Here is a 15,479-nt window from a genome sequence, read left to right on the forward strand (position 1 = left end):
AATGGCAGGGGCCACTTAGCTCTCAGGAGCTGAGAGGCAGTCTGGTTTCCATTTTTTATTCATTTCATGGGGTTTGGGCCAAGACAGCTAATGCCATAGCTGTTGGAATTTGCCTTAGACACGGAGCAACCTACTGGTTGCTGACTGAAGTTAACAAATGTAGCTGGCATAGACAAACAGGCTTTCCTGATACATTTTACACATTACCCTAATTAAACTAGCAGCCTAAAAGGCTAAATGCTCTAATCTCCAATTAACACTCTACGTAAGAAGACCAAGTGTCCTATTTAAAACTAAAAAGCAAACCTGCATACAGTCTATGGAGGGGTTTAAAAGGAACTTCATAGGCACTTCAGGAGTCACATGTTTGTCAGATTCAGAATGTGGGACCATTCTCTTTATCTGATCCGTTTGTAATATTGTACCAGCACTGGAAATATTTTTCTGTTTTACTGAAAATAAACCTAGAATAACATAAGACCTGGGACCTGATCATTTGAAGCACAGTGAGACAGTGTAGAACTGACAGCTTCAAAATGGCCTCAGTGAGAGGCTTTCAAATCTCTCATCCAGTATCCAACCACAGTCCTTCAGATTACTGTAAAGGGCAAAATTTACCCTCAGTGAAGTAGACACTAGCCCTTGCTGTCCTTCTCAGTTGTAGGGCAGAGCACCCATGAGAAGAAATAAAATGGCAAAAATCCAATATATATTTAATATCATGCTATGAATCATGCTATGAATACATTTTCTTTCACAGATGGAAAAAAACTGTATTATAAAATACAAAATTGCTTTATTAATATCTCAAATAATTTGGACTTGATTGTACACAACTGTATTTTGTAGCAGATACTTGGCTCATTTATTTAACTAAAGCCAGAGGAATACAAAAATGAATCCAAATTATGTCAAGATTTAAAAATTTAAAGATTCATATGGCTTTAATTAGTTAATATTTAAGATTAATATGACTGTAAGACACAGAGATTTTTCTGGGAAACTCTTCACCTGTTCATAAGAAGTCAGCTGAAATACTCTTGGAAAATATTTTTAAAAAATCAAATGGGTAAAAAGAGTGAAGTTTAGCAATTTCAGCAATGACACACCATTTCAGTTTTGCCGACTCCTCCCCAGGGCAGCTTCACATATAAATAGTTTGGAAAATGAAAAGAGTCATCTGCATTTCTTTAGCTGGGTGAGCACTGGCAACTACTTTAAATTTTCCTTCATTACAACTAAATTAAAACAGTGAGTCTCAATGCTGTAAGAGCCACTTGAGTGAATTGTTTAGTTGGCTGGGGTCCTTCTGTACTTGCTTTTACTTCTAACCAACAGTTTTTTCAAGAGCAGTTCTATTGAGCCCAAAATTTCCCATGTATTAAAAATCAGCCTTTTTCATTACAGTGGGAGCAGAGTTATGCATCTTAACTCAGATTTCAATAGGAAGCAGTGGCACTGCTGAAAGCTTCCCATTCTCCTGGGGAAAACTTGAGCTTACCATGCCAGCTTTCCCCACTGGCTTCACTCAGCTCCACTCTTTTTCCTACATATCCTCTTCAGAGCTCAGCTTGTCCCTCCCTGCATGCAGCTCTGGTGCTGAACACATGCAGCCCATCACCTGGGACACTGACTCCCACAGGCTTGGAAAGGCCAGGTCCTGATGGCACCCACACACAGGTCAGCCTGAGAGGGGCTGAGCCAAAGCCTCTGACAGATTTAGCATCTTCAGACACGAGGGAAACAATGCACAAATTCCTGCTGCTGCCTGAATTCAGTGCCACGTGAAAGCTGTATGTGCAAACTTAATTGAAAAAAAAAAAAAAAAAACCAAACAAACATGAATATCAGGTCCCTATAAAAAAAACAGCCAATCCTTTCCTCAGGGAACTTTTAATCTTATTTATACCTAATCAAGAAGGACAGTATTAAGTACAATAAGGGGATTAGGTGTTTATCTCCTCCTACTTGGCATCAGTCTAAATGTCCATTTCCAGACAACTTCTCAAGCCCCACCTGAGTGTCTGTCCATCCCAAACACCTCCTCTCCTGCACAATCACTCATGTCTCTGGGCTGGTCAGGGCATGGAAATCTGGGGAGGCAGCAAACCAGCAACCCAGCAGATGGCAAAGAGCCAAAATAGGAAGACCATGAGCATACCAGAAAACAGACTTTTCTTATTCTATGCTATGAAATTATTCAATGTAGGAAGAAATGCTAGAGGACAGTCTGGTGAACTTGTCTTTTTTTCTTTTTAATACTGGGGGTTTTAATTAAAAAAAGATACAGGTAAGAACACTCCTCTCTTGAAAATATCTTGATTTGAGACTTATTAGGCTGTTAGGAGTTGAAATAAGTTTTCTGATTTCTCACACCCTGTAAGCAATATCTGCAGTTAAAATCCTCTTGCTATACAGCACAAGGACACACAAGAGCTATTGCTAAGAACAGCAGCATTCACCTGAAGTAAAAACATTGATGGACAAAAGCAAAATTCTGAAGGCTTACTACCACAAAGGGCTCCAGCTGGATCCTTGTCAAGCATTCAAAAAGATCATGTCATGAAATGTGTCACAATAACCAGGGTCCCTGCTACTACATGAGACAAAAGAGCAAAGAAAGGAAATTGAAATGGTTCAAAATAATTTGGTTCAGTGTACACAGCAACAAACTTTTCCAGGCAGTGCAGTAACCAGGACCCAAGGAAGAACAACTCCCCTGTTTTTAAATACTGGCTACCACAGTGGAAAGGGAAAATCACTACTCCACCTATTCTCAGACTTTCAAGGGACATGCAAGGAGGCAATCAAGCAAATTGAATAGATCTTACTTCCTTTCACACCCATATGAATCAAACTTTGATAATGCCAAGGGAGGGAAGTTCAGCGGACCAAAAGCTTCTCCCTCTCTCACTTTGGCAGACAGGCAGTGTCGAAGTGAGGGAGCGACCACCTTTGTTGTTCTTTCGCATCTGACTCCGGTTTATTCATCAATCAGTCACTTTTTATAACCGTGTTAATTAAGTTCATGCATATTGCAAAATCTGAGCTCCTGACAGGCTGTAGAGAAAACTTCAGCTCCTCCTTTTGTTTACAATACCTGAAGTTAGTTTACTGAAACCAAGATCAGTGTTCTCACTCTGATATGGAAGGTTCCCAAAACCTTCATATCTATTCCCAGACTGACTGTCTGCTCCCAGTAGCAGCCAAGGACAGAACGGTCTGAGAATCTTGTTGTTTATATAGAAGGTAGCTGAGAACCTAATTATTTACAGGATCAAGCCTGGGAAAGGCTGCTTTTACAGCAGGCTTCTATATTTCTTTAAGGCACCTATCTTTCTTGAACCAGGCTCTCCACAAGGCAGCAAGGGCAGATCCTACACTGGCAGAAGAATTTGCAAAGGGTGGCATTGCCCACCTCTGCCAAAGCCCCACTCACAGAGGCACTGTCTTCTCTTGCAAGCAGTGTAAAATGGCTCCAGCAGGGGCTCTGGTTTGCTTTTGAAAGGGGTATGGGAGCTCAGTCTCTATGCTGCTAGAAATTACACCCACAACTTTCTTTGTCAAGCTACTATGCTCACTAGACTCATAATGAAATACTAAATTATTCATGTTCTCCATTAAAGAGCTCTTCTCTTATTTAGCGACAAATAAAAACAAAATTAAGGCTCTCTCACTTGCTCCCCTATGTTTTACTTAAAAACAAGTAAATAAGAAGAACAAAAATTTTTATTTTGACCCTGAAAAAGATAGGTCAGCCTGCACCATTTTCTCACATTGCTTCTCATTTTACCATTTCAATCTCTACTGCAGCAAAGCATAAACCAATTTTGAAATTAAAAATAAAACTGATATTTTAGACTGAGTCCCAGTGGGATTTTGTGTTTGGCTAGGTATGGAATATAAGGCAATTAAGAATTCTAAGATCTGGGTTACTGTCCTATTTCAGCATTGCTTTACAGAGTGCTGACAGCCCTCTGTCAGGTTAGCACTGGTGTGGATCACAGATTTACACAGACAGAGGGACAACGAGCAGAACCTGCGCTGCGTGCAAAGGGGGAATTCTGGGCAAACTTAAGAACCCAAATCAGTGCCTCCTTTACTGACTGCTGCACAGTTTTAATCCAAATCAGATTGTGTATACATGGATCACTGCATCGATGTTATAAACCCCAGAACAATACAGGAATCAGAAACAGCAAAGCACAATGCCCTAGATATTATCCAAGTGAGTATTACAGTAGAAATCCCTGTATGCAGTGGAGATTTACCCTGATTCATAGCTTACACTGGTGACTGGATTCACACCAAGCAAAATAATTTCAAACCATGATAAATTACCCCTTATTTAGATTAGCAATATTAACTGGTCCAATTACATCAATGGAGCAAGTTCCCAAGAGAGGCAGGAATATTCTGGACAGAAGAATTCTGCATGTTTAAAGAGAACTGTATTAACATAAGATGTTCCTTCTACCTTCTGCTTCCAGGAAGGAATCCAAGTAGTCTTTGTTTATTGTGCCACTGGAGCTTGAAAGGGCAAACATTTTGTTTGACAAGACTGTTTTGGACTTCCCCTGTTTTGTGTAACCAGCTATTTGAAAGAGAGTCCGTAGCCAAAGCCACTGCCTTACCACCACCACCCCTCATTTATTTCTGCTACACGACAGCTATACTACAAGCTGCTATCTAGATGTAACAGGTCAAGATGTGACCTAGGATTGCACTTGATTTCAAGCACTTCAGTGGAACAGCTCCTTCTGTTCAAATGCACTATTTGTCAAAACAAAAAAACTACTGGGAAATAAACCAGTTTCAACTAGATTTTGTTGAAGGAAAAAGAAACCCAAGCCAGAGGGGTTTCAGAAAACATATTTTCAAAGTACTGGAAAGTATAATTTTGTAGTTCAAATGACTTTTCACTTTATGAATTTTAAGATCAGAAAACCTGGAACATTTTTTTTCTGAGGTCCAGAGGGACCTCAGAAAGTAAAGCCTGTATTCCCAGCATCTCCTATACTCTATGAATAAGCAGTTTATACCCCAAGCACTGATTAAATATTCAACTGTTTTAGAGAAACACATTCCTACTATTCACACTTGCTCATTTCTTCATGAGACATACAAGAAGAAATTCTATTCTGTGTTTAAATTGTTAGCCAGAGTTTTTCCCTCCCTCCATCCCCCAAAAGCAACTGAAGAACACAAATCAGAAGCAAGGCAAGAGCTTTGAAAAGGCTCTAGTAATTTAGCACCAAACGAGACAAACTCTTCAGAATTTTACTGAGAAAATAAACAGGACTTAATTCTGATTTGTCTAAATGAAGACAAACAGGTCACTGGAAAGCACTGAAGGAATATTACACAGCTTGAATAAGGACCTTGAGAGGGAGAAGAAGAGAAACTTTCAAAGCCATACTGTGTTCATAGCTATACTGTGTTATATATGTTTATAAGCTTTGTTATTAATTGTTCGGTTTCCTTATTGAAGAAAGCTCAATCCAAAATGCACTGAAGCCAATGAAGAGGCTTTCCTTCACTTCAAATTATGCCCAAATTCACCTTTATCTCCCTTTTTCAGGCTATGGCAAAAACAAAAAACAAACAAAACAACTGCTTTAGCTAACATAGTGAGATGCATTTAGCTCAAAATATAGGACCCAATTGAGCAACACATCCATGACTAAGACAGCTGGAACTGTTATTTTTTCTTCAAATTGTAACAGTACCTGATGAACAGCAGTCACAGCATAGTCTGAAATGAACATGACATGAAAAATATACCTTTACAAATCACTGATGCTATCTCAGAGGAGGAAAAAAAAAAGGATCTTTCATTTTTGTTTTTCCCCACAGTACAGGCAACGTGTCGTTCCTGACACCATGGTCCCAGTGAGGAACCTTGTCCTGCCAGAAGCCAGAGAAAAAATCCAGGACCCCCTCAGAGGTGAGAAGCCGCCCACTTTTACACCAGGAGTTTGAGAGTGTAAGGAATGAACTGTAACTCTAAATAGTACTTCCATGACAAACAATAGCCCTAGTTAAGCACATTCTGTATCATCTGATAAGGTTCTGCTTTTTTAAGAAATAGCTTTAATAGGCCACATTTTCACAAAGAACAGCCTTTATTTATAGAGAGGGAAAAAAGTAATAGGGTGTTCATACATAAATCTGTAGTTTACATACTTTTCCTTTATATTGTGAATGGAGTCAGTTTATTCTTTATTTCATTACTTTTTTTTCTGGGTGGGTTTTTTTTTCCTTAAAGAAATAGGTATTTGGTAAAACACATAAGCAGTAATTTTAACCAGGTTGGGGGTTTGCTTGCTATTCAAGCAGAAGGCTTGTGTTTCAAGCACATTGCCAAAAGGGAGTATCAGAACATTCAGTCATCCACGGGACACTAATGCACATTTGGGCTGTTTAGTCATTCTGCTGTCAGCCCAAAAAACACCCAAGGATTAGGCCAGTGGTCCATTTTCAAATACCCCTGGAGTCTCCTTTACTAAAGGGAAATATGTATGTCTTAATTCCTATAGCATTATAACCCTGGTTGAACAGAGCAGAACTCTTCCTGTCATTTGGTAATTCTTCTTTAAAAATACATTTTCAGTAAAGGCTAGATGCCTCCAATCTGGTGCAATGGGTGGAAGGACATTGCTACACCCTCTCTGTATCTTTGCAGAAAGAGGAGAAAGGGAAACAGCTGGCTGCTTTTCACAATAGCTGGATTCAGCCAAAGAAAAAGGCTCCACCATAACTAACATAGCTGAAAGTCCCATGACCTGATTAAACCAAGCACAACATTTCAAACGTATGCTGGGGAATAGATCCAGAATTTTTTCTGGAGAAAAAGTAATTTTTGGTATTGGGAATCACACTGTCACTGATGGCATTTGAATAGGATTATATACTTCTGCCATAGTTATGGCATCTGTGTGCACAGAGCTCAAGATAATCCAGAAGACAAACTACTCTTCTTCAGTTCAAGGATGGAGATCTAATTCTCCTTGATTTTATTTCTCAAATACTGAGAGAATGCACAAAATTATTCAAAATCCCTTAGCCATCTTGTTTTTCCTGGGTTTTTTTGCGTGTTGTTGGGTTTTTTGGGTTTTCTTGTGTTTTTTTTTTTTTTTGTGGGATTTTTTGTTTGCTTGTTTTTTGGTTTTTTTGTTTGGTTTTGGTTTTTTGGGGGAATTTTTTTTTCTCCTACTTGTATTCTCAGGCTCAGCAGGGACATTCCTGCCTCACAAAGCAGGCAAGCAAGCATCCTTGGGTGTATCCCAAGAGGCAACTTCCATATCTCTTAAGACCTACTTCTACCTGGTGTTGTGCAGGTAGCTTTCTCTCAATATAATTATACAGCCCTGCATTATTAGATTGGACTGCAAATTGGTTGTTGCAACCCAAGATCAACATACACAAGGAAATTCTGGCCTTGCATATCATCAATCTGAGTTCTTGCTCTTAAGAAAGATGCAAGAATTTCAGTGTTTGCAGTCAAATCAAATCTGACTGAAATGACAGTCTAATGGAGGCTCAGCAATTCTGGGATACAGGGTATTCTGGTTAAGTCACCTGCACGGGTAATTCAGAGGCTGTCCAGACACCAAGGGAACTTCTCCCCCAAGGCATAGAGGGAGGGAAAAAGGAGCAAAACCCTTGGAAAACATCTGTTTGTTTCTATCACCTCTTGTCAGTCAGGCCTCTTGCCAAAAGCTCATTAAAAGTAATTAAAGGGAGGAAAAATTGTATGATTACATTTATTATTATGTAGATAAAGAAATTTGGGGGATATATGTTTAAAAAAAAAAAAGAGAGAGAGAGAAAGAAGTATGAGAAGTATAGATACCTCTGCTTCTTGTAGGGTCCCATGGTTCAAGCATATCATGTCTGGACATGTGATAGGGGAACCACAACCTTCTTGAATTGCCAGCTCCACATACTGTTTTAGACACTAGAAACAAGCAAAGAAAAGAAAAAAAAACGTTATAGCCCACATGTTGGTAACAACCAGATGTCAGAGATGCTGTGCAGTTCCCACCTTCACCACCTTAATTGGCTGTCCTGAAGCTCCAGCAAACAGCAAACATCAATTATTGTAAGTGTGAATGCTACAAGTCATTACATTGGAAATAATGCAACAACGAACAATTAATTATGCATGACTTCATCTGCCAAGCATTGCATTTACCTAAGTCAGCAAGTCAGACCTTTCAGCCCTAACAACTCCTATGCTCTGCTAAACTGGGATTGGAGAATTTGGCAAGGGTGAGTATCTTTTATCCTAATTAAACAGGCTTTGTGCCTTCGTTTTTCCTCCTGTGTTCTTAATTCAGACTCTCATCCAGCAGTCACCATTGTAGGAGAACTCCTTTACAACACTGTTCTCAGCTGCGCAAAAGTGGAAAGGGGTTTAGCACCTGCTTGGGAGGTTATAATGTGCCCTAGAAGATGTGTAGCTATCAGTTTTTCCTCCCCCTCAACCCTGCCCCCTCATAGTTCAAATAATATCCATAATTTATTACAATTTATCATCAGCCTCTACTCTATAGACTCCAAAGTCTATTTCCAGTATGGAGGCCACTTTACGAATGTATCCCAATTGTTCCATTACAAAAACAGTAGGCTTCCCCTCCAAGCTCAAAGAGCCCTCTACTCTCCTCACGCTTTATTTGGTATGCCAGTTTCAAATATATTCAACTTGTCTTTATAACACATATTCTTCAGTAAAATCATGGCACAAAACTCATGCAAGGGACCAAAGAACAGTGCTTGAACTCTTCCTCCAAATTGCCTAGGTAAGTAAGTAAGGTCACTTCTACAAAAAACAAAATAACAAAGTCTCCTCAAAATAATGGCAAAGCATACAATAAATTGTAAGTCACCATTAACAGAAAAACAAAGCATGGACTTCTGACAGATTTTGGTATCAGCTTGCAATGTTTCCTGTAAATGAAAATAAACATGTTATGAAAAGTAGAACTAATGTAGTTTTTTTCCCTACAGTTTTATATTTCATGCCCACATTACAAACCTCCTCCCCAGTACTGCTGATTTCTTCATTATTGTCCCATCGATTTTCAAGAAATATGTCAAAGTGAAATAGGGTTTTGAGACCTCTGTCTCTCTGCCAACTTTTGGAAGAGGCACTGAGTTCAAAAGCTAATAGGTGAGTGATGGGGAAATCACAGCCCTTCCAAGTATGGCAGCCTTAGACTCTTCAAAAAACATTGTTTTATTATTTATAGGCATGTCTGTGTTAGTCTGCGTTAGTCTGGACTATTATGAGAAGGCCTTGCATATTGCACTCTGATTAAAGAAATTTCCTCATTTGTATATTTTATTGGAAAACTGATTCCCTCTAAGCCATCAGGATAATTAGGACCCTTACAAATGGAAATGAGATTTCCTTATTATTTTGTCTCTCTACTGAAATCTCCAAATCCACATTTTGTTGAATTCTGATGAGCTATAGAGATACTAGCTTAAGCAAGCAGAATAATCTTAACTTACTGGCACTTTAAATTAACTTACTTTTGATTTGTAAATATTTGAAGTGTATTCTCTTAGAAGAACATTGGGATATAACCTAACTGGTAAGCTTTAAATGTGTATCTCATTAAGAACTAATGCATTCAGATCCAGCATGCACCCCTATAAGAAAGCAGCAGAGCAGGTTGTAAGGAATTGATGGTGCAAGTAGTGTGTGGGAGGCGAGGGAGATACTCACAGGTGAAAAGCAAAAAAGAAATCATGTCAGCTACTGAAGGCAGTATTAGCTCCCTAGGGATTATCAACCCAGATTTAATCAGGAGTTATTCTTTTATTATTCCAACAGCAATCTCCATGCCGTGTCCCATCTTCTCGCCCACTGCTCCCAAAGGCACCCAGGCACAGTGCTTTTACAAAGCCAGTTTACCCACGGGATCAAAGCACCCCCAGCACAGCAGCTCCATCACAGAGCAGTGAGCAGCAAACAGAAGCAGGTATGGAACCACAGTGGCGCCTGGAGTGGGCTCCTGGTGACCCTGAAGCTGCCAGGGCTGTACCCACATCCGCCACCACGGGCTGGGCAGTGGCAGCAGGTGACATAGGGAAAGCCCAAAAAAAGCATGCCCAGAGCCCAGGGTGGCTCCCAGTGGTGTTACTGATGCAGATGGAGGCTGTGGGTGACCTTGTCCTGCAGCTCCATATTCATTAAGCACTGAGCACTGCCCACATGCTTCAGCACGTATCACAGGAGAAATGGGGCAGCAAGCACTCACTCCCTACACAGATTTTCTCCCTGGTTTGTACCTGTTCACAGCCTCCTCCACAAATAACGTAAACAGAAAATTCTGCCCTCAGAGCTCCTTCCCCAAGGCCTGCACAGGCTGCAGTGTGTAAAGTGTACTTCTTAAATCCGTGGGCAGAACCTCCTTACAATCTCACTTCATCTCCTCATGGGAGACCTGATTACTTTCTGGATCAAGTCTCAGGGCAGCATTTGGTGAAGGGCAAATGTTTCCTTCCCACCAAAGCATTTAGGTTGCCTTAATTCCTCAGCAAGCATGAGAGAGCAACCTTTTACTTTTGCTAAGATCCTGGCTTCTGTCTCCTCTGTGGTGCCGCCTGATATTTAGTAATTTGTTTTGACAGCATGGAACAGTAGATTTGTATTCTGGGGGCAGCTCAGGTCAGGTGGTTACAGAGGGAGGACAAAGCCTGAGAAGTTACTGCAAGCCCAGCAGCAGCCCAGAGGCTTGTTCTTAATTTAGACTCTCAGGACAGGAGCTCGGAGCACTGATGATTACACTTTCGTACAAGGATAGGCATGAAGCTCTTAAGGAGCTTCGATCCACAGTATGGATTTTGCAATCATTTTCCATATGCAGTATCTAAGTCATTATGGGTACCAAGCCAGGAGAACAGAGGTTTCTGAGGATTGCTAATGATCTGGATTCTTCTTCTTTTCTAACCCACTGCTTGGTTGTAGGTGAACATAAGTGGCCAACCAACCTTCTGTGGTTCTTTTAGAGGTTGCTGTGTTTCAGCTTGGGGAGATTATGTAATTGGGCTATGCAGTGCCATGGATCTTCAAGCATTTCCCAGAAAATCTCTCTGTTAAATCATTTTTATAGATATGAAATCTTTGGTCTTGACTTTCTGTGCTTGGAGAAGGTGCTTTGGGTGCAATACAAGAAGGGCTTAAAGTTGCCGGGAAACTTGAAGGAAGCATTTAATATTTATTGCTGAAGGATTAGGCTTTTTACCAAAGTGCGTACATAAATGAAGATGTGAATTTCTTGTTCCCTCTTAGCAGCAAAGAAGAAACATTGGAAGATCACTAAAACTTTAAAATATGCCTTCATCTTGCAGAGAAACTCTTCTCAGAGGGGTTTCACCATTATTTACAGCTCAGCTACTAATTCAACTGCTTACTTGAGAAGTGGCAACTAAGAGTATCTGAAAAGATGCAAGCCAAAAACGTGATGAAAAGATGCTTTCATGTCTGTATAATGAATCACAACTGACCTTCTCAGCAGTGTGTCCTCCCACACTTTAGAGAATACATTATTACAGACATAAAATGGCAAGATTTTTTGGGCATTTTGTCTACAAAAATCAGCAGTGTCTCAGGAAAACTGTGTACACTACATATGCTACTTAATTGCTCTTCAAAGTGAAGGGAAAATCAAGATGCTCTGCCTTCTGTGATACAAAGAATTTCCTGAAAGGGTCTTAATTTTGACATCCTAGAAATTATGAGATCTCAACACCCTGGGCTACACTCTCCCTGCAATTTCCTGCAGTACAGTGACTTTTGAGCACGGAGAGCAGTCAGTGGCTGGGGTGGTCTCAACACAGGATCTGCGCCTTATGGTGACATTAATGCCATCCTCTTACTTTCCATGGCCAGAGCCAGCAAAGTTTCCATGAATGTTTCACATAGCCAAGGCAGGATGGTTGAAACAACAAACTAAAAAGGTCCTGCTGAACAGGTTAGAATCCCGCTGACCACAGGACACACACTGGAGTTCTGATTCCATTATGTTCACCCCTCAAATAAAAAGCAGACACCAACACAAGTAGTTTTAATTCCCATACCTGCAAGTGTGCTCTAATCAGTTAACTCAGATTTTGCCCCACTGAGCAACTATATCATGTACATATCTGTGCTCTGGGAAACATAATAAAATCCTGAGGCATTCAAGCAAGAGTGATCAATTCAAATGTGATAATATAATTCCACTAGTAAAACTCAGTACACCTAACAGAAAGTTTTGTTGCTGATCTAGCTTTGTGAAGCATGTTTTGCTCACACAGGATTACTGACAACTTCAGTCAAAAGAAGACTACAACTATTTTTTTCTCTGCCTGAGATTCATAATGTGTAATGACTTGTTTTTTCAATAATTTGCTGTCTAAGCATTTTGGGGCAAGATTTTTTCCTCTTATGCTGGTTTTGTCTTTCAGGCCATCACCTTCCTCTGTTTAATAAAATAACATCAATGTCCAGTTACCTATGTCACAAAATGCTACCCATGATGTTTTTCTGGTGGGTTTTTTGTTTGGGGTTTTTTTGTACCTTGCAAAACTTGTAGGAAACATTATTATTTAGGCAAATGCTTACAAGTTCCCCAAGTAAATATTCCCCTCCTGGAGCTAAGGGGCTGTTGAAAGAGTACATTGAAATGCAACGGAGTCATCTTTAATAATACACTCAAAAGCCTAATCAAGGAATGCACGAACTAGTAATGTAAAAGATTTTCTTCAATAATAAACAGAAGTACTTTCTGTGGTCAGCTTTGAGCCTAAGAATGAAAATTCTGTTCAGGCTATTAATGGATTTTTATTTCAACACTTCTGCATGCTGCTCTAACTTCAACTTTTTCTTTCCCCAAAAGTATATTGTACAGAGGCTATTTTTAAAGTACTTACCAAGAAAAAGACGTCTGTTTGGTTATGTATTTACTCTGCAAAGGGATCATAACAGTTCTGCATTTTAACATAAAAATGAGTTCAAAGAGTAACTTTAGCGTTAGATTGCTAGGTAATGATGTGACAAACACACTATATCCCTTTCACTGTGAAATCTGAAGTTTCTATTCAAATCCACTTTCAGATAATTTATGTATCAAAGACAAAAGATGGATCTCAATCATTCCTACATACTGCTTTTCAAGTACCTGGACATGTTTCATCACCTTGCCCCTCTCCGACCTGCCTCAGATCCCAAAATACAGCCTCATTAGTTTGGATACAAAAGCATAAAAGAAACCCCTTATGTAATATGACAAAACTGAACAGGTATCTTTATTAAGAAACATGGAGGGAGGGCTAGAAACAAAAAAAGAAACAGAAAACTCTGGCTTATTTTCCTGTCAAATGCCACCAATACTGTTGCCAGCCCCTGTGCAGCAGCTGGTACAAGACAAGAAAGGGTAATTGTCTTTAATTCAATTATGCAAAGGTAAAGAACAGATCTACAGTATTTCCCAGACAGTACGAGGCCATGATCTATATTAAATGTGAAAATTCAAAAAATTATTGAAGTCATATTGCCAAAACAAGGTCTTTCCTCCTAACATGTAACTTGAAGACAATTTCCATTCCAAAAAAATAGAAGAAAAACTCAGGTTTCCCTCTTAAAATCCACAGGAATTATTTACAATGTTAAATCTGTCTTCCAAAGATCTTCTCAAAACTCTGTTTGTTTGGGGTTCAGGTTTTGTTTAGCCTAGGCTTTTTGACAAACTCCAAGTTTGAGGGCAGAGGGCAGAAACACTGTGTTATGGAGAGAATACTTCACTTTTCAGCTGACATTCCAGAGTGCCTCATGATTCAGAACAGATGAACAGATAGGCATTCAGTTTTTATTTTAGTTCTGGGCCATGGTTATGTACTTTTTATTCAGTGAGACATAACATTCATTTTTTTCTTATACTTTAGAAATGTTACCTGTTCTTTAGCGCGTACACAATCTACTATTACGAATTTTGGTGAGACAGTTCATGTCAGAACTCTAAATTTAACTACCTTGATCTACCCAGCACCTAATCAAACATGTACTAAGATAAATGTACTCCCCTAGACAGTACTCATAGTGTTTATGGCAGACTTATGTAATGTTTAATAATATGTTCATCATTGCTGTGACACTTCCACATTTTCCATCACCAAAATGGATCAGTCACTTTCAATGTGTGGTACTCAAACTCCTCAAGTATCTCTAAGAAGGTCTTAAAACTAGATGAAACAAGTCTATTGGCAATTAGCTTGGAGGCATTTGCACTTCACTTGGAAAAAAAAGTGAGGCTCTTCCAATTAAAGTTTTTAGACAAAAATAGAAATCTCTTCATTTGCTACAGATTAACTTATGATAGGCACAGTTTAAAGCAAGAAGCAAAATTCCAATGAAATATTGCCCAATCTCTATTTTAACTGCTATGGACCAGATACAGTGATAAATGAACAGATAGAAGATCAAATGTAAAGAAGATCAGGCCACATAAGAGTCTTATCAATAAAGATGCTTGAAAGGAAGTGAAAAAATGCCCCTGTAGCTTCAAAGAACATATAGTCAGTTCATGGCTCAGAAGGAGGGAAGGAATAACATCACTAACAAGAATTTAATTTTGTAATGACCAAATGAAAACACTAAGCAAACAAGACAGTGGACCAGAACATAATTGCCTCCTCTTGGTCCACAAGCCTATTTTTTATGGGATTCTTCAAATGTACCTGAGAAATATACTGTCATCAGCTTTGTCTCAAAATATCTACCAGTGATGCTGAATTCCGCTCAGAAACACAGTATGATACCATGAGGCCCAAGACATCCTAGCAGCCTTTCATAAAAAGCAGGAAAGGTTCCTGGTAATTGCTGCCATGAAGAGGTACCACCAAAAAGAAAAGGACCAGAGGAACTCATACTTCACAAACTTGAACCACCTGCAAATATAATTTCTCTTGCCAAAAATCTGTGTCAGGCCAAACCTGGCCTTACAACAGCTACAAAACAGCATGAGGCTTATGTCACAGTCTGGCTCAGTTACTGTGGCACTTCAAGGCACTGACAACTTACTTCATATAGATTTCTTCATTGGTTAAATGGAGATAACACCAACTGCATCGATGCAATGCTGGCATTAAAATGTTAGTTCCCTCTTCCTCCCATCCTTCCTTGGCCACCATCCAGAGGCTGCCACCTCTACTGACTTCAGAAACATGCAGTCCCTCTTCCTGAATTGTGGTATCCCTCAAAAGTCAGTGGGTACATCTATATTGTTTTGATAACCCAACTCTGCCTTTGGTGTTACTCTGCACAGAAACACATGCAAGAAGTTCTTAAACCATCAAAATTACTACAGAAGTGCTCTGTGTTCAGTGCCAATATTACCAGGTGTAGGAATTCTCTTTTTTAAAACTTGAAAAAAAATTATTCTGAAACATTTCAAATGTTGACCAGGGAAAAAAAGAATCCCAAATGT

The 15,479-nt window shown here is 39.4% G+C and overlaps 1 protein-coding gene across 4 annotated transcripts in view; it reads right to left on the reverse strand.

Annotated features, from left to right (window-relative positions):
* RNF144B (ring finger protein 144B) overlaps nt 1–15,479 on the reverse strand; it is an 87,459-nt gene that overhangs the window by 11,910 nt on the left and 60,070 nt on the right. For all 4 annotated transcript variants that reach the window (XM_064705198.1, XM_064705199.1, XM_064705200.1 and 1 more), the window contains one exon: nt 7,856–7,960. In XM_064705198.1, the coding sequence (XP_064561268.1) occupies nt 7,856–7,960 (105 nt within the window). The remainder of the gene's footprint in view (nt 1–7,855; nt 7,961–15,479) is intronic.

This window comes from Zonotrichia leucophrys, chromosome 2 (genome assembly GCF_028769735.1).
Source record: "Zonotrichia leucophrys gambelii isolate GWCS_2022_RI chromosome 2, RI_Zleu_2.0, whole genome shotgun sequence".
NCBI lineage: Eukaryota > Metazoa > Chordata > Aves > Passeriformes > Passerellidae > Zonotrichia > Zonotrichia leucophrys.